General features: G+C 38.7%; 1 protein-coding gene across 3 annotated transcripts in view; it reads right to left on the reverse strand.

Moving 5' to 3' along the window:
* The window catches only part of PCDH15 (protocadherin related 15), a 344,988-nt gene that overhangs the window by 19,942 nt on the left and 304,422 nt on the right, over nt 1–20,624 (reverse strand). For 2 of the 3 annotated variants that reach the window (XM_071748908.1, XM_071748907.1), the window contains exons 30-32: nt 12,140–12,316; nt 6,858–7,076; nt 2,858–3,109 (exon numbers count right to left, since the gene is read on the reverse strand). In XM_071748908.1, coding sequence (XP_071605009.1) covers nt 2,995–3,109; nt 6,858–7,076; nt 12,140–12,316 — 511 coding nt within the window. In that variant the 3' untranslated portion in view covers nt 2,858–2,994. Of the gene's footprint in view, nt 1–2,857; nt 3,110–6,857; nt 7,077–12,139; nt 12,317–20,624 lie in introns of those variants that run through there. The other variant, XM_071748909.1, reaches the window with a different exon arrangement.

The raw sequence follows: 20,624 nt of genomic DNA on the forward strand, positions 1-20,624 counted from the left end.
AGTAATGAAACACATTTGCTTCTTCACCTTTCTTGTTTTCAATGTGAGATCACCAGCAGAGAAAATGCAGCTTCCTACTGGTGACAGGGACCTGAGCAGACTGATGAGAAGAAACACTGCACAGATTCAGGGACCACTGTCCCATTTGTGAACAACAAGAAGCCAACAAAAAACCCAACAAAACCAACAAAAATAACAAAAGTTATTTCACCAGTGAATAAATTCTCCTCAAGCACTGCAGTTCTCTAAAAACCTTAGGTATGCCTAAGGCCTACCCCTGGGCAGAATATAACTGGATGAAAAATAATTGACTTCACACAAAAATGAAACTAATTCTTTATTCTAAATAAAGAAGCATATTTGGAGTTTGGTTAAGCACCCTCAATCTATACAGAAGTGAGAGGAATTAATAATTCTGAACTTGAAGGAAACCCTTTAGAAGGCTCATGCAATATGACATAACCTTTATGCTACTGGAAAAGATTATTTCAAAAGCTTCTCTGTTCCTTCCTCACTTCACACAATGCCTCACAAAGATGAGGTTTTCCTGCAATCTTTTTCTGTTTATGTACAGGTATTTTCATCATTGAGTAATGTCAGCTTGTTTGTCTGAAGCACATTTTTGCAAATTGAAACCTCTGTGCATGACCTCAGTGTTGGTTTCGTTTCTTTTTTTTTTTTCTTTTCCTTTTTTTTTTTTTTTTTTTTTTTTATTTTAAGGTAGTAGGACTATTTGGCTTTAGAAATAATGTCATTCAAGTTCAGCAATCAAAATTCATCTCTACTTCCAAGAAGAAGATAAGGCAGCATGGAAGTATTGAAACTTCACAGTAAATGTCTTACCTGTACTTGAGCAATGGACAAATAAAATGAGTTTTAGATTGCAAGGTTTAATGGGAATTACAGGAAGGAAAGTCAACTAGTGTTTCTACTAGCTAGAAATACTAAAAAAGTGAAATGAGGTTACTTACTGATGCCTATGTATCCAAAGACAGAGAAAAACAAAAATTGTGAGATAAGGCAGATTTAAAACTAAAGATATTGGGTCCATTTCATTTGCTAAAAAGACTGGATGATAATAAAAAACCCAAACACACAGGCAACATCACAAATGAAAGAAGACTGTCTTAGGACAACTAAAGATAGAAAATACTCTATTACAATTAATGAAAAATGCTAATAAAAGGTATTTCCCAAATAATAATTTCTTAAGGTATACCAGTGTCTTGAAATAAAATATTTGATAAGAAAAGAATGATAATGTGTAATTATTTTTATTGAGGCATGTTACTTGCTTTTAAGGCCTACAGATATTTACAGATATTAAGGATTTTTACTAGTTTATGTTTAATCAATTCCTTAGCATGATGGATATGAGTATATCTTAGCTGCATGCAAAGACACGTGAGAAAAAATATTCCAAATATGGCATTTTTTTAGTGAGGTGAAAACTGGTTTGAATAAAAAATAACAAAAATTAAGGCTCGGAATCAACATTGCAAACTAGTAAATTTGCAGCTATGCTTTGCAGAACATAAAGAAGTATTAAAAGCCCAGTTAAAAACCCAGCATGAAAAGGCTTGTTCTGGGTTTAGCATAGATATTCATCAATGTGGAAAGCAGATTCATCCACTGTGATATCCAGTTCCCACAGATAACCAGCTTTACATCATTGACAGTAAAAGTAGTGGAAATGAATAATTAATTTAAGTAGAAATTAAATTAAATGCAGTAGAAATTAAATGCAAAAGAAAGGGGAATGAAATCCACTGAGTCACCTCACTGGGTGTTTAAGCGTCCAGATGTGATTTCAGATTGTTCAAAGCAGAAACACTGACCTTCCAAAATGTGACTACATGCTACTGTCAAACACCAGTTTTTCCTTGCTTCCTGCCCAAGAAGTAATACTTCCCTCAGGCAAAAGGCATGGGAGGAAACTCAGCAGTTAGGAGGTGCTATTCTTGCTCCGATCACAGCTCCTCTATGTGGTAAAAAGCTCAACTTTAGGATTATTTCAAAAGCAGAGACTGCACTCCAGTGTTCAGAGCCAGAGCAGCAGTGACATGCTCTGTCACACCTCCTGAGCATTTCAACTCAATCACAACAGTTGTAAAATTTCAACTTTCTGAGAAAAGCAAATACTGATTGGAAAAGGAGCAGAAGTTGGGCAATCAACACCACCACCAGCTTGCTCTCTCCAAACACATATATTGATGCTATGCTCTCCAGTGTTACTTGGGTTTAAAACACTAACATACGTAAGTAAGTGTAGTGAGCTGACCAACAAAACTCCTCAGTGTAGCACAAGTATTATTTGGCTATTCTCAGCTGCAATATTTTCACACTGAGTATTCCAATGCTGTTGGAGTCCATAAACTTCAGATTTAGGGAAGAAGGAAAAGTCAGGCAGCTCTGCACTAACATTAATTTAGGAGACCATAATAAGTAAAAGATATATTTATTGGACTGTCAGGGGGTTCTCTAATAGTTCCTTTAATTTCAATATTCAAACAGTTTCAAAATTTAGAACAAAAATGCCCACTTTACCCAATAGAATATTTCTTACTACAGTAAATGGAGACTTTGAGGATGCAGTTTCATAGGCTGTGTTTAATCAACAGCTTCGAAAAATGTGGTGTGCTGGCTTGGATTTGGAAAAGCCCTACAGGAACCCAGGCCTGGCTTGGCCTGGGAGCAATGGTCTGCTGGAGGCTCTCGCTCCAGAAAAAAATCATCTGGTTATACCCAGGTTTTTGCCAAGCACCAGTTACAGGTTCCTCCATGACCTACAAGAAACCCTCATTAGCAGGTTGAAGTATTTTTTTTCTCTCCTTAGAGTCATTCTACTTATTTTGTGGATGTTTGAGAACCCCAAGCACAGGTGAAAGACCCTTTCTGGCAGAAAATCCTTTTTGACTGCAGGAATTGCTACCCCTAAAAAGTGACTCCTGCCTTTGGTCACTGACAATGTTACTGATGTAGGACAAGGAATACTCACATGGTGCTGTCTCCAAGCTCTTCATAGAGGTTACTGGCAGCAGTGCTGTCTGGTTTCCCTGCTGGCAAAGCCATCTGGATTCTTGCAGTCTTTGCACACTCAGCCTGTCGCCTTTGGTAAGCCATGCAGGGAAGGAGAAATACTCATTAGAAATGCTCTATGATCCAATGTGAGCCGAGATGTAAAGTTTTCTAGTTTTTTTTCTGAAATTTTCCAAGTATCCCTGCGTTTTGTCTTTCTCGGAGTAATGTAATAACATGATAATATTTTCCTGGCTTTTCCAGCTCTCCATTATTTGTGCTCTGGTGTGGAATCCCAGAGATCCCTCAGGACAGAAAACTTCTGACCAGCAGTGTGTCACTGCCATGGCAACTGTTTCCCAGGAAATAACCTAAGTGATTTCTCTGACACTGATCTCATTAGGAGGTTTATCTGTGTTCTGTCTGCCAAAGGCAAACAGTGGACAGAGCAAGAGCTTTGGTCAGCTGGTTCATTCAAGTGCCAAGAAACTTTAGTCTTAAACACAAAAAAACCATCTCTGGCAAAGTTATGACTTAAAACTCCTTTCTCATTAGATTTGGCTAGGAAATTTCTGTCTCAACAGCTTTCCTGAAAAAATTATTTTCAGTTTGAAAGAAATGTCTATATTCTATCTAGAAACCAAACACTTTGGTCCCTCTTGTGTGCAACTGAGGTGACAGGACTGACAGGACAGATCCACTTCTCTCTGGTTTTAAAGGTGGTCAATATCTGATCCCTCCCCAGAGAAATCTCACTCTGCACTCCATCCTGACATGCACTTGTCTGCTTGAGTGATACCTTACACATGGAAATAATTGGGTTTTTTCTCTGCAGGAAAATTGCAATGTCATGAACCATGGTATCTTTAACACGCACTAGCATGCAATAATCAAACACAGTGAGTAACCCTAAGAGTAACTCTTAACTTTGCCATACATAGCATTCAGGTGCAGGCTGGAGAACAGCCAGTTACCATTTCTAAGTGCCAAGTAGCCCTTCTTATAAATAAAGACTGGTGGGCTGTCAGTATTCATACACAAGGTGTTAGAAACAAAGCTGAAAACACATACTTACTCTTTGAATCTGTTTTGTTATGCACAAAAAGAAAGAGATAAAAAGGAAGGTTCAATTAATTATGTTTGCAACAATTGTGCTTAACAATGGACCTAATAGGAGTAATAAACTACATGCTTCCGGATTATCCCACACATTAAATCACAGAATTAGTGACATGTTTACAGAATCATAATTTCCAGAGCTGATAAGTTGCTAATTGTGGTACTCTTGAAACAATTTTGCAGTCAGCATAAACAGGAATGACATCAGGGAAAACTGTTGTGGGCTGAGAGAACAGGTCCCTGTTACACATGCACATAGAAGAGTGGGACATGAAAACATGAATATACCTTGTGATATTTATCATAGAATACCAGACAAGTTTGGGTTCGAATGGACCTTGAAGACCATGTAGTTCCAACCCTCTGCCCTGGGCAGGGGCACCTTTCACTGGATCAAGTTGCTCCAAGCTGCATCCAACACCGCCTTGAACGCTTCCAATAGAATTATTGGAAGGTGGACTATCAGGGATGCATTTTTATAATTACTTTCTCATTTTAACATGTTCTAAGAATGCTACAGAAAACACCTTCAGTGAAGGAGTATTATTTTTGGTTGCTAAATTGAAGACATTGGTCTTCTGTGATTAGTAGCATCACTTATAGTTACCTTCCAGGTTTGTACTGGACAGTGCATTTCAAAAACACTACCTTAATACAAAAGAATTATTACAGATCTTGGCTTGTTTATAAGACACAAATGTAAGAACTGAGCTGCACTTTGACTGTGATGATTTCATAAATTTGTTTTCTTTTCAGTAACTTTTTTTCACGAAATTTATTAAGCTGATGTCTGAAATGGAAAGCACTGAAAAATGGATCTATGCACTTAGGAAGTTTTAACAGGTGACAAATCTTACCATTTCCATCTTATGTGCTGACAGTTAGATTTCTCCTGCTATAACCTCTATACTCAGTGACAGCTGGAAGCACCTGCTTTGCCAGAAAGTTATCAGGAAAAATACTGAAAATCCCTTTGAAAAGGAGAAAAAAGGCTGTAATGCAAACCCAAACCATAAGGCTCAGGATGGCTTTTGGTGTTGATAATACCACAAAAATTCCTTCTTGTTTTCTTTGGCACTCTTTTGTGATTTTTTTTTTTTTTTTTTTTTTTTTTGTAAAGGTATACTTAATTTACATTGGTCTGCTATAATACCAAGCCCAAGTCATACTTCTAGACAACAAAAATGTGATTTTTTAAATGAAATTAAGTAACATAGGTTGCTGAGAGCACTTAAAATTTATAAACCTTTCAGAACCTAACAGATACAAATGAAAATGTTAGATTTTTTAAAGAAACAGACAATTCAGACAACAAAAACAACAAATGAATTGCAGGTGGAACCGGTTCAGCTTCACTGGAAGCAAATTTTGTACACAATTTGGGGAGAAGTAGAGCAGTTTTCAGGTGCACTTCCAACAACACAAAAGTTTTTCAAGCCCTTTCAAACTCCTTTGGAAGGACTATTTTCCCTCAGCATAAATTGTATGGAGAAATGGGAATGCAAATATCCTAAGACCTTGCAGTAACCATCAAGGCACAGCTATCCTGCTGTTGCCACTACGGAAAATACTCTCAGGCAGGCTGCTGGTTTTTCCTGTAGGGAAAGCTTTTTAAACAATTACCAACATGTTGCTTTGCTAACTTCTAACTGCAGTGCAGAAAAGAAAAAGGCACAGTTTAAATTTTACTTGGCATCTTGTGCCACATTACACCTCCTGCAGCTTGCAGCTTGCAATTGTTTTCCTATAATATGTGCATCAGCTATTCCAGCATGATGCAACGCTGCAGCAGGAGGCTCCAGAAGCACTGACACTTCACTATGCTCAACACAAAGAAAGGTTGCAAAGCTTTTTTCATAGAAACAAAGCTAATAAAAAAGAAAAACAAACACTGTGAAAGATTTCCTACATGGTCTTGGGGAGCAGAATTTTTCCACAATGAGGGTATGTTACATTCTAGCTAGTGAACAGTTTTAAAATGGAGATACAAAGACATGGAGATGCAAACCAACTTATACAGAAGTTGAACATAGCCTCTTAATGGGGAAGATGCACAGAATGATTTATATTTTGGTTTTGTAATGGCTGGTAATTCAGAGTGCTCAAAGCCTACATGTGGAAATAATTTTTCATAAGATCAAATAAAAAAATAAACATTCAGTCTTTAAGTCCAAATACATTGATTTTGAGTATGAGTGGACTTTAAAAGGCTTAGCTGAGAGGAACTTGTTAGTGATGTTGATCCTTTAATTATTGTATAAGTCCAATTACTTAAAACTCTTGAGTCTATGAGAGGTGAATGGAAATAATAAGAAGGTTCTCTGGTATGTGCTGCTTTAGATGGCACTAAAATGGCTCAAAATCAATTCCTCATGAAGTATTTGCAATTAAGAAGCATACAGCTAGGGAATCATCTAGCCACAAGCATTTCAGGATTTAAACGAAAAAAAGTGAGTCCTCTTAACTTCACCCATACTGCACAATTTGTTTTTTTGATTTGTTGCTTCAAATAGTACCTTTTCCTTTTTTTTTTTTTTTTTTTTCCCCCCTCCATTCATGTACAGCTCACATTAAGCACTGACCAACTCTCACGGTGAGAAGGAAACTAAAAATATTTCCCTATACAATTATCGCCTTGCAACAAGGGAGAATTTTCAAAGCAGTTCCACTAAGAAATGTAGCATTCCTACTACAAAATTGCTACCATGAGGAGTACTTACTGCCTGTAGCTGACCATAACTATTAGGATAGCTGGCATGCAGCAGAGGATGATGATGACAGCCAGGGCGAGCAAGGCGCCTTCGGTGAAGCTGACAGCTTGTGCCTGCTTCTTGACATTGGCCACCACGTCCGGGGTGCGGATCTCCAGGATGCGTCCCCCCTGCCCCAGGTATGGCTGAAAGTCTTTGTTGATATCCAGCAGCTTGCCATCCAGGAACCTTCCATGGCACAAAAGAAAACTATTACAGCCGAGTTCATTAACACTGTTGGAATTTCTGCATAGCTGGGTTATTAACTCTGGTCTGATAAAGCACAATCCTTGTCTTTATCTGATAGAGAATATCAGTAATTCCCTGAAATCCCTATGTCAGTGGTAACTCCAGTGTACTCAATACAGTTGAGGACACAGTTTAAATAGGAGAAGTCAGCTGAAGCTTATCCTAATTTCCAGGGGCAAAAATTTCTTCTCTTTTATTTTATTGAGAAGATGCAGGCCATTTATTTTGGAGTTTCACACCTCTTTGAAAAGGAAAGGCACGCAATACCTCTAATAAACTGCAATTTAAATTTCAAGCATACTTCAAACACTGCCTGATACCAGAACAATCTTGACTAACCTTACTATTTACAGGACCAGTTAGCAATTTATACTGCTGTCAGACAAACACTGGCTTCGAGTAGGCCTTAAGGCACACTGTTAAGACAGTTAGGTCCTAGGCAAAAATAATTAGCCAAGCTATCAGGTGTCACTGCTCACAACCTGTAAGAATGTCCATCTTCCCTTTGTGCATCACCTATGAGAGGAACTTGGAACAACACTGTTACTAAGCAAGTGTTAACTGGAATGGTGACTGGAAAAGCAAACACTGGAAAAGCAAGAAGATCAGTATCTGATCCTGGTAATCACCACTTTACAGACAGGTACCTGATGTAAACCCTAAGCAAATGGCCTAATTTCCCATATGACTGAAAATTTTCACCAGATGACTTTGACAGCAAAATGAATATTTGTTAAAGGAACTTACTGAAAGAGTTTTGAAAAAATATTTTTTCTTAGGCTTTATTTGAAAAAATACATTGGCCAAGGCTTTAACTTTCAAGGAAAATAAAAATTCTTGGATCATGTTTAAAGTGAGGATTGACTGTCTCCCAAGCTGCCAAGTAGTATGTTCCAGCTATAGAGATTAAAGTAGGAAAAACTGATTAGGATGGAGGAGGATCCTGCTTGGGTCTTACAAACACAGTGGTTCTCCCGGAGAAAGATAAAAGAAAAGAAGAAAAAAAAGAAAGAAAAAAAAATATTGTGAGAGGACTTCTGCATATAAAATCTGGGTATCTAAAGTAGGTTTGACAAAGCTTTTATTTCCTTAGTCTCGTCATGAGACAGAAAATACACTCCTAAAAGACCATTTCTTAAATAGGTGTTGATTTCTTACAATTGATTTCATCTCCCATTAATTTACTCATAAACTCCTGTAGCACTGATTGCCCCTGGGGTTTTTGGCACTTTGGGGAGAACTCACTTTCCTCTGTGTGTGTAATCTATTAGCTGGCTCTCAGAGCTCACCAAACAGCTCAGCCCAGGCTTCGTGATTCTAACTTCAAAACGGAGCAGTGGCTGCTCATTCCCAGACCCACAGTATCACACAAAGCATTTTGAAGAATCGTTTTCCTTTGTATTCTCTGCTAATATTCACAACTAACTCCCTAACTTCTGCAAAAAAATTCTGTGTATTTGAGCAAAAATCCCTTTTCACATCTTAAAGACCTGCACTGATGGTTCAAAAGACACAAACCTAATGTGACAGGAGCTGGGATTCTTCTGTTGTGCACTAGATGTCACTGGTGCCTGTTACATGTCCTTTGAGTTGGCATAAGCATTCAGGTAGGACAGCACCTCATCTCTGGGAGATTTTCACAATCTTGCTGTTAAAATTCTCTGAACATTTTCTTGACAAACCCTATTTTAACAGGTTCATAACTCAACCATGCACATTTAGTCCATGATGAAACATGACATGTCACACAAAAGATTCATACAGGGTAAGCATTTTATTTCTAATGGTGGACCTTTTCTATTTAATACATGCAGGAGGTATTCCTGGATTCAAATGCGCTTTTTTTTTTTTTTTCCTCAAATAAATCAAACCCTCTTTCATATAGTAGACAAAAAAGGAGGCTGATCATTTCAGTCTGCAAAATAAACTAAGTGGACTAAAAGTTTTTTAGGAGTTTATGATAAGAGGGAAGAAATATCAAAGCATAGTTACTATCCAGAGTCATTCTTTGGTGTAACCTGAGATTCCTGATTAATAAAAATGCCAGGTAGCAGTCAGAATAGCCTGAAGGAAAAGTATGTATCTCCCATTGGTTATCTGTCTACAAAGTTCAGGACAGAGGAAAATCAGCATATCTTGAGAGAGACAAGGGTTTCCCAGGCTGGCAATGAAGAACACAGTGTGGCTGTTGTATCTATTCTTGTTCTATTCTTCTAAATTGTATCTTTATTTTCCAGCCAAACATTCTTCTTGGATGCAAAAACATAGGATTCAGCTACCTGGTTGGGACCACTGGATGTGAGGCAGTTGGGCAGCAGCTGTAGCACAGTTTGTGCAGGTGTTGCCATCGTGCACATCAGCATTAATTCAGCACATGCAGAGGATCAAAACTATAGGCAAGATGGTCACAGAAGGAATTTCTTTTTAGATTTGGGTAAGCACCTTTTAAGATTTGGGTTCACCTGCGAGCCAGTGAAAACTCCTTAACTTTGGATGTCAAGCTGTAAAACTCTAATTTCATTTCTCTCCTGGCTGTAGTAAGCTGACACTTACTCAACTCTACCCTGAAGACAGGAAATCATTCTCCAGAATTTTCCTGATGCAGGCACATGGAGCATTTTAATGAGGTTGCTTCTAAGCTGATACCCCAAACATTTTCAGATCAGGCAAATGAATAACCTCCCCTTCATATGTGAAAAACTATTTTTTAACCTCTCAACTCTGTTCAATTCTGTTTACTTAACTTGACACACAAACATCCCATAAAAGACACTCATATGTTTTCAAAGAGCACCAAAATGACACATTTTCTGTTCATAAAGAGAGACTGCCTTAGAAAAAGATCCTTTTTATGGATTTGAAAGAGTTCACTGCCTCCATGCACAGATACTAACTCACTTGCAGATACTAGTAATATGCAGATATTAATAATAGTAGATTTGCAGAGAAATGAGGAGTAAAAGGATGCTAGGATTTCCAACTGCCATAAGGTCGTATAAATTTTCTGAATTTTTTTCACAGCACTGAATAATGTCCTCTTGGCCTTGAGCATTCGTAGTGGGATCCCACTTTGGCTATGCTCTAAGCTGTCTACAACTGGAAGAAAACATAAACTTCAATGAATTTACAAGTGGTAAAAGCAACAATAAAGAGGGATCAGTAGATAGTCTGGGTGTAAGGCAGGAAGATACTGTATGACAACAGAGATACCTACAAACAGAAAATGGCCATCAGAAGGAAGGAAGCTGTACTGTCAATGCTCTAAAAGGTACCACTGCTAAACTGCACCTCAGTTTTATATTTCTAGTTCAGAAAGGGATGCTGGAGAGATGTAAGTGTTTAGAAGAACTAAAACGCAGCCCAAAGCACAGAGGTCAAGGAAGTTCTGAAGAAAAAAAAATAAGGGGATGATGTGATCATAACTTCAGACCTCAGTAGGAACCAGAAATTAAAAGCATTATCAAAGAAGTGAAGTTATAATAAAACTCTATGAGTGAAACTAGACAAATTAAAAAAGAAAAAAAAAAAGTCGTAATTTTTGGCAATAGAAATAATTACTCTGCAATAACAACACAAAGTTTGTGCTCGATTGGATTTTCTTTAACAGTTGCTTTGCAGAAAGACATACTCAAAGTAGAATTAATTTTGAGAGTTCCAATGGTCTTTATGATACCAAGTCAGACTGACCACAGTGATCTTTTCAAACCTATAAATGTTGAACATATGCAGAGCTTTAGTATGCTATAATTAATCCAGACTAAATTCAGAGCTCAGGAGAACAGGTCCTTTTTCAATCACACTCCACCAAGATGACTCACAATCATTTGCTTTGTAGGCTGCTGACTGACAGACTGCTTTATACCCTCATTGAACAGTCTGGTCTAGTTTTTACTGAGATAAAAAGCAAACATAAAGGTGAAACACATGCAAAAAACCCCGAAAAGATAGCACCTGCTTTAGGAGAACCTGATTTGCATTTTCATTGTTTTGCATCATTTGCAGAATGCTGGAACACAAAAATACATTTTCTAACAAAAAATTTTACAGCCCCATGGATACATTGGTAGCTGAATGGGCCGAGATATTATTTTTGTCTGAAAATCCACTTGTCACTAGCAATGCCTCAGAAAAAACATATAAAGAGAATACCTTAATGTCATTTCCATACCCATTTAATTTGTGGCTTCTCTTCTCATGCAGGCAGAGCACAGGTTACCACTGGCCCCCAGAGCAGCAGGATGCCCACACGAGATCCCACCAGTGCAGAACCCTCAGCAGAGCTAGCACCCTACCAGCCTGCTCTGCTGCCATCACCAGAGCTGCCCCATTCCCTGGCAACACACATCAGCAATCAATAAAAAGCCACCTCTCATTTTTATTGTGATACCAGGATTTAACCACCCAGTTGAAAGTTAATTGAAACAACATCATATTATGCATGTAAGTGGCCTGGCTCCTGCTGCTGCCCACCTCCTCTAGCAGCTGGTGGGATGGTCCCATCCAGATGTCTCTGCTCAACCCACTGAGCACCTGTGAACACGACTCATTTCCTGCATGTAAATGGATCATAGTCCCATGTCTGTTCTTCAGACTAGTTGCTCACCACCTATCTTCCTTCTCTTTCTTCTCCTCCTTTTGGTTTCCACAAAAGGGAAAATAGATACGCTGCAAATGGAAACTGCAGAAAGCCTGAAGGTCAGCAACTGGAGCAGCAAAGGCCTTGCTTGGAGATCACAGAGAAGTTTTGATACATAAAAAGTAAATTCCTTCAGAGGAAAGGGAACTGGAAGCTCTTCCACAGGGTGGGCCAAATGGTCATGGTGTCAATGTCAAAATCATGCATACTGTAGCCATTCAGCTCAAGGGAACATAATGAACTCACCAACTGTTTCCATGGATATTTCTGATCCTGTTGTGTTGAACCACTTGCTACCAGAGGCAGACCAGTAAGCTTCAAAACATTCCACAGAAATACAGGAAGAGCAACAAATTCATATACTTACTTAAAAAGTTCATTCCTCATTATAGCTCGATTTGTTTGAGGGTCGATTGCGTAGACCATGAGGTCAGACTTGGTGTAATCCTCTTCAGAGTACCCATCTCCAAATCTCCGTGCACCAATGGATTCCACCACGACTGTTGCACCAGGAATCTGATCTTGGACATAACGTTCTAAAATCCTAGAGGTAAGATGGAGCAAGAAAGATGCAGTGATTTATTTGTGCTGATTAACAACAGGCCAAATGAGATACTGGTAGACACAAACCACAGACTTAGAAGGATGGTTACCTTCAGAGCATTTTTAAAAAATCTCTGTTTCAATATAACCTCTTAAATGCTGAACTCTTGGGAAAAGCTCACAAGTGTTAGGAGAAGTCACCAGAAATAGTGTGCTTAAGTCTAGCTTTTCATATTAATGGCATCAACGGAGTTTTAAATGGCTCATTGGAAACACCACCTATACTTCACACAAAACCCCCTGTCATCCTTTAATTAAACTAGGTGACTTCAGAACTCTTCAATTCCAGCCTTACACAGGCTGTATACAATAAATTTTCATCAACAGGAACAACATTTTCAACCTGTCCCTCCAATATAGCACAACATACCAGGTGCCAGAACACCTGCTACTCCAAAAGGCATGAGCAAGTTTAACAGCTATAAGAAAGTTGTAATATCAACTTAACACAGTTATGATAGGAAAAAAAATAAACAACAAAAGTTCTAGAAGCAGAAGGAAGACTGGTTCACAGAATTCAGCAGCAGCTATGTCTGAGATAAAAAGGGCATAACAACAATAAACCAAATGAAACTGTTTCTTTTGCCAAGAGGATTCATTACAAGATGCCAGAGCACAGAATGGCATGCTCTGCTGACATGTATATGAACCACTATGTGTCAATATGTGAGATAAATATAATTATGGGGAATTAAAATTTATTGAGGGATTAAAATTTATTGGAGAAGATGACATGTAATGCGTATTTTATTAACTTGCAATTTTTATTTTTTTTATTTTTTTTACAACTGACTGTACATGCTTTTGGAAGCATTCACTCAAAACCAAAATTCCATCTTTTTCTAGTTTTCCATGTAGAACTGTTTATGGAAGAAGTCCTAATGTGACGCTTTATCTGAAATATTCAAAAAGGCAAAGGGAGAATGGCTGTTTGCAGCCCTCCAAGGAAATTGAAAAATACTCATGCCTCTGTCAGGTTGACACCAAACCAATGGGGAAAGGACCTCACTGAGCACCTGAGGGATTTCTGCACAGAGAGACACAAAGCACCCTTGTGCCTCAGATACAGAGCTTATGTAAAGTCACAAGCAGAACTTACTACTGCTCTAAAAACTGCTTTAGCAAGGACAATGCCTTCATAAAGTTTGTTAAAAATATGTTCTTTCCCTTCCTCCTTGTCTGGTCCTCTACTCTGGTGAAGCCTATGGCATTTGCTGAGTTGCTGTAGCAGACTGCTTCTTGCTGTCTGATGCACTGCTGTGAATCCAGCAGTGTCACAGCTCAGCTGGGTGACCTCGATACTCTGCACATGTGGAGAATTGGCATTCCCATCAAGACACAGCTGGAGCTGACAGCCAGGATGGTGGGGATCCCAACTCTGGCAAGAATGGATGAAGCCAGAAGGAAAATGGAAAGCTGCTTAGTGCCATCAGAAGAACTTTAACCACAGCTGTAGGCAAGGACAGAATTTACCCCAGAGAAACCAGGAAAAGCACCTTTGCACACAGACTTGCTAACAGCAGGATGTGGTTTCCAGACTGGAATTTAGAAGGGTCCAGTTAAAGCAAACAGAGAGTTTTATAAACAAAGGCATAAAAGCAAATATAATTGATACTGGACACAAAGGCAAAAGTATGAAGAAGTAAACAAGAGAAACTAGGAGGCTAAACACTCCATCAGAACTGAGTAAGGGGAAAATGCAATATTTTCTGGGCTAATTTATGTGATTGGAATGCCAAATACAAAAAGCAATAGCTGGGTCAGGGGGCAAAAAGGAAGTACTGAGAGGGAATGTGCTGCCTGATACATCAAGGATGCACCAGGCTGTGGAGGAAGACAAATCTCATTAAAAAAAAAAAACAATCAAGAATTTTAAGAAGTCTCTTGTTTTTTAAACAAAATCTTTTGCAGTTGCTGAGTTTACCTTCTGATGTTTTGTTTTGTTTTTTGTGACACAGAATTTCTAAAGTACAAGAATGCTGTCAAAACACTATCACCAACTCTTATTTTTTCAAGACCCCTGATCCACATTTATCCATCTAGTGGTCTCTGCTCTTTGTATGAGAGTTTAGTGTGCCCTTAAAATAGAAGCTGTTCTACAAGATTTTCAAAAGTCCATCAGTCCCGGGTCCTAGCCCAGCAATGAATAAATACTCTTAGTGCAGAGCCATTTTTGTAAGGCAAATAAAAATTGTAGGTGATCTCACACGTTGCTAGCTGACTGATGCCCACTAAACAAGCTCTTCTGTTGTTTGCAGATACGGGAAATTCTACTCATCTCTGCTTCCAGAAGCTAAGGTGAAAACCTGCCACAGGCACCACAGTAACAATAATTCTCCCACATGGAACTTGACAGTACAAATCTGAGATATGTGTAACCATTAAAAAACCCTCCAAACACCACATGAATGTGGCTAAAAGCAACCATAGCCTTCTTTAAAATGGCATTTTGCACAAGGATTCAGATAGACCGAATGTGTCAAAGATAAAGCTCCCTAATTTCTATGCAATCATCTCCTTTTGCTGCAGGTAGGATCCTTTTGTTTCCTTGCACAGAACTATTATTTCACCCAACACAGAAATGTCTTTTAAGGTTGGAAGATTATAATGTAGTGTCCCTTCTAGCAGAACTGGGCACAACATTCCCTTTTCTCAGAAATTCCTAGGATGGCTTCTGCTGGAATTCATTGCCTTCGAGAATATCTTTGTTTAAAACATGATTAAAATTGAAGAATAAATAGCATCTTATTTTCTGACTGTCAGACCTAAATTGCAGCCATAGGTTTTAACTGACATTGCAAGAAACACCGGAGTGGAATAAAATGACAGTAATATTTCATCTGAAATACACAAATTGCATGTTTAGGTTGAAATATATAAAAAAATTGCAATTAATACCAAAAAGCAGCAATGAAAGATTGCAGTTTTGTATGGGCAGTTCCCCATACAGTTATTTTAAAAGTCATTCAGCTGAACTTGTGATGCTGAAAACACTCCAGTGTTTTAAAACACTTCTGAAAGTGGCCACTCACTTTACTTTAAGTAACAGCAGTACCTGCAGTTCCACTGTATTTATCAGCAAAAGTCAGCTTAAAATTAATCTGTCACTGGTTAACGCAATGGGGTAATTGCCATTCTCTCAACAATGGTGTAGTGAGTGGCAGAACCAGCAACTTATTAGGTAAGGAGACTTTCCTCCTGCTCTAACTCCATTTAGCTCTGCAGACATCATGTTATGAACAGAAATGCCTCCCTGTGCATCTTCATTACCACTGCTTTCCCAATTCCTGACAGTGACACCACGAAAATGAAATGAAGGCCAAGAGGATTTTCACTGTCACTGAGGACATAATGTGGTCCTCCACATCCTGTAAACTCAGAAATTGTTTTTTTCATGTTCGGCTGAAAGAGAAATTGAAAGGCAAAAAACATACAGGTATGTTGGTTTGCTGAGCTGTCCCTTGGCTGGTGTCCTCCTGCTTCCACCTACATTTCTGAAACCAGACCCAAATTCTTGGCTAAGAAACCCCATTACCAGTCCATACTCAGTTCTCTGTTCATAAACCAAGGAGTGTACCTCAGGCCCCGTGTCATGTGGCAGGGCTGAGGGTGCTGCACCCCCTTACAGGCAGATGAGATCTCACTGAACAGATCTGACATGCCAGGCGCGTGCCCAAGCATGGAGATCCTGCTACTGGGAGAGAGAAAATTTTGTTGAAAACTAAAGTAGAAATCCATACGACTCAGCTGATCCACCTCAAAAGACAAGATGCAGAAGTGGCCACATGAGAGCCTGGTAACTCAGCTAGACTAAGACTCCTTGTGTGAGACTTGGCAAGTCATCAGAACTGTTTTGTGACCATCCATCATCCCTAGCAGAGAAGCATGACATGGCCCAAGAGAGCACTGAAACATTCCAGTGGTTTTATACCCTCTAGCCAAACTGCTATCTTGCATAGCTACCTTCTACATCAAACTAAAGAAACAGTTCAATTTGCTTATCATTTTAGATTCTCACCAGTACCTGAATGTAATTGCTGCACAAGTTTCTTAGGAGAAAATTCCATGGGGAAAAAAAAAAAAAATCAGTTCTCTAGCAATCTGATAGCCTACTGTGTTTCTGGAGCACAAAAATATTTTCAGAAATGAAATGCAAGAATTGTTTCTTTTGGAATTTGAGAATTAGAAGTACTGAGCTCCCTGAAGTAACTTAGTAATAATAATAATAATAAATCCATTTTCCAGGTATTTGAAAACGTAAGCAAATTTGGCAACAATGCCCAGGTGAAAGCACTCAGTTCTGGCAGTACATACCTACATGGACTTGTCAAATGTTTCATTTAATCCCAGTGCCTTCTCTCAAGTTGCTCATCTTCAGCCAAATTCTGGATGTGTTGAGCTTTTGCAAGGTTAGTAATTGACCACCTAGCTGCTGGCTTTTTAACTGTACAAATAGCTAAGGACCAATTCCAGCCCCTCCTGTGCAGTTAATGATGGCTATGGGGGGGGAGGTGTGTGTGACCCACTTGGGCCCCAGTTGCCTGCTCCCAGATGCCTTATTGCACCGTAAGTGAACCACAGGGGAGGTGACACAATGTTTGTGGCCTCTGGAAAGATGCCCAGCTGTTTCAGAGCTGACAGCACAACTCAAGCATCCCTCACCAGTCAGCTAAGCCATCCTTCTTTGTGCTGCAGTGTTGAATAAAATAGCTGTGCTGGGGTTTATTTCAAACCCAAGACTATTCCTTTATAAAACAGCATTTTGACAAAGATTATTTCTACTTCTTTATCATACACAAGGCATGTATCTAGCAGGAAGGAGCACCACTGAGGCAATTTACTCTGCATATAACAACGTCCAAATTATTTAGAAAACAACCCAAAGACAACGTCTCTTACCCTAATCCTATAAATGCACACCATAAAGGAAATTTGCTTTCTTACATATTGCTAAAGTGTCTTTTCTTCTTTTTGTACTCATCATGTATAATCTTGTCCTCCAAAAAACCTACACACATAACATTATTTTATTTTAGTATAATTTCTTTCCATTCACACAAGGAACATCCATGCTACACTCACCTAAAGAGCAATAGACAGAGACATCTTTGACTTTGACCCAAATGTGTCTTCAGATCTCAGCATAAAAGTTTTTCCTGCCATAGTAATCAATTTCAGCATAAAGCACAAGTTTACAGCTTTATTGAAGAAGCCATGCACTACATTACAGGGCCTCACTGAAAATACATTATCAGAACAAGACTTGGTTTTGCCAAGAGGAGTGGGAAGGAGGAGATTGCTGACCCAGTGCTTCCCCAGTGGCAACGGAAGGAGCAAGTGGCCAAGCTGGGGTTGAATAAGTTTAGTCTCTATTAGGTAACTTAATAAAGGCAGCCCTGTGTTATTAATCATCCTGCTTACAGCAGAGGGAGGCTAAGGTCAGCAAAGAAATGGAATGGGTTCAGTTAAACACAGTGCAAAGTGAGAGCTACAGGACATGCATTCTCCAAGCAAAGCCAAACGTAGGCTGGAGATGAAATACGATGCATCCGGTGAGTGGCAAATGTTTCTTTAATCTCATTATTTATTTATATGCTAATTTTGCAATTCAATTTAGAATGAAACAATACAGTGCAAAGAAATGAAAAGGGAAAAGGAAGAGGCGAGGTGTTCCAGGAGAAAAATGAACCTATAAAATGGTGTCAGATAGCACTGAGACAAAGAACAAGGCTGCTATAGCAGTACTTGGGATTAAAGAACACTTAATAAAGGAGAGAAAAATAACTGCTGGCTGTGAAAAGCACTTAATGGCAAGGTCACTGCCACCCCTCCAGTACATGAGAGGTCCAGTCACCTGTAATTTGGCTTAACTCCGTAATTATGTGACAAAAATCATAAAGCAAGCAATAGAGTGGTACTTCCATGGGAAAACTAATGAGTTTAAATGATTTATATATTGCTACTACATCCAGCAGAAAAGACATACTTATGTTCTACTGATTTATGGACTGAGGACAAGAAAAAAACTGGTGCACTAAAGTTGCATATTTTAATACAGTCCAGAGCACTTTCAGAGGCACCTGTGAGGCAGCCCAGCTGAGAAGCAGTTGTGTCTGGCTCACTACACCTACCAAGAATGCTGGAATGCCAGTAATGCCTCTTAACATCTGGTTCCATTCTACAAAGCCACATCTTGGTAAATATGCTACATTTCAGAGGCACCCTGCCAAATACTGATCATCCTTACATGCTAAATAATAAAAAAAGCAGGAACAGAGAAATTAAATACAGTGATATATACACATGCCACATAAAGCACTCACGTTACCTGTTCCTTTTAAATGCTACTGGTTGGCTTCTGCCAATGAGAGAATATAGCCATTTGCTATATTATTACCAGCAAAATACAACTGAAGGGAAATCATCCTCATTCTGAAACACTGCCCTACAGAGAGGACTGTGCATACAGCTCCTCTGTATAAAATATATTGTCATACGCTATGATTACACACAAAATTCTATAATGTACAATGTAAATTATTTATACTATAGAATTTATAGCAATATAAATTGCTGTAGTATATATTATGACACTTCTGTTAAGTGGACAACAGTTTCTGTGAAGCACAGCAGAGCAGTCACTCCTTTGAGAAATGATGGCAGTCAGCTTTATGTATGCAAACTATTAAGTTAGCAAGCTTAAGTTAGCTCATATACAGAGACACTCACTCCATGCATCTCCAAGGATCAGCAATTGATTTTACATTTGGGTTTGCTGGTAAAAAATCTGTGTGTTCACTTGTGCATTGCATTAGAGGCTTGTGTGTAGGTTTTCTTAACTTATGGAACAGCTCCCTTCTTTTACAAGCATTATGGTACTAAAGGACTGGTGCCCATATGAGGGCAAAATACACATCAAGGAGAGTTCTCTGGAATGATCACATGTCCTATTTTTAGTAAATTTGTCTTGAAAAGTAGGGAATAAAATATACACAATACAGATGAACAACCAGAAGACAGATACAAGGTGCATCTGCACTTGAATTCCACTTCCAGAGGCAGGTCTGGCCAGGAGGCTGTACATGCCAAAATTTCTTAGCTCAGGAGAGCAAAAAATGCTACACCATGCAGAGAGAGGCAGGCTCAAAAGCCCATGATAAACAACCAGTATAAGAATTTTGTTACCTCTATTTTTGCACTAATACAGGCACAGTGACTTTTCTGGTATCAAGTCAGAATATATAAAAAAGGGGGATCACTACACTGAAAATATGAAAATATAGGAGACTACAGACACTTCTTGATGTAAGAAGTCAAGATTCCAGTGTTTATTTATACTAATTGCATAATTTATTATTAAATATTGCAACAATTATCTACTGTTGCATCTATAAACTTGTAGTAACATTATGAGGTGATTACATCAGACCCTCTTTTCCAATGAAAGATTCCTATACCACCACTAGGAGATTTTCCTCATATGGATGGAAAGAAATTCTGTTACTTCCAGTCTCACTTTCCACTACAGGAAGAAAAAACAACATGTGAATCCTCATATGATTTTTCAAGGTGGGGAGATAATCCTCCTATCATTCTTTAACAACTCAGTACAGTCCAAGTGCATGGTCCAAGTCCAAGTACAGCCCAACATATTTTCTCTTAAATACCTGCCCAGGCCAGAAAGCACACACAATGCAAAAAGTGTTAACATCAACACTGAAAATGATGCCCAAATGCTTTTGACTAGCTCCAGCTCAGGCAAAAAGAGTTCCCAGAGCACTATCTCCATCTTATAAAGTTTATAGACCATATGGCAAACCCAGCCTTTTCAACAGAAATGTCTGTTTCATCTAAGTGCCCATTTTCAGATGTTACATTTTTCTGTTTCAGATAAAATGATTTGCCATTTATAAGAGTGTGTACAAAGGAATTTAATTCGTAAGACATTTCTATTACCTGTGGGATGAGAAAAACACACTTCTGTTTTGATAACATGGAGTTTCTTATTTTAGCCAGATGTTTATATTGCAGTCACACAAGAACCAAAGAACTAGATGCTCCAAGCATGAAGCTGGCTATTCTATTTTATCTGAAATGCTACCCCGTGCCCAACAACTAAGTGCTTGCAAACTACCACATTCCAAGAACACATTTCTCTCTGCCATTGCCAAGTTTTCTGAAGGAGAAGAGCACTGACTGCATTTTCTACTAAGCTTCATTCTATTTTCTGTCATCTTCAGCAGCAGACA

Source organism: Heliangelus exortis, chromosome 7, assembly GCF_036169615.1.
Source record: "Heliangelus exortis chromosome 7, bHelExo1.hap1, whole genome shotgun sequence".
NCBI classification, from domain to species: Eukaryota; Metazoa; Chordata; class Aves; order Apodiformes; family Trochilidae; genus Heliangelus; species Heliangelus exortis.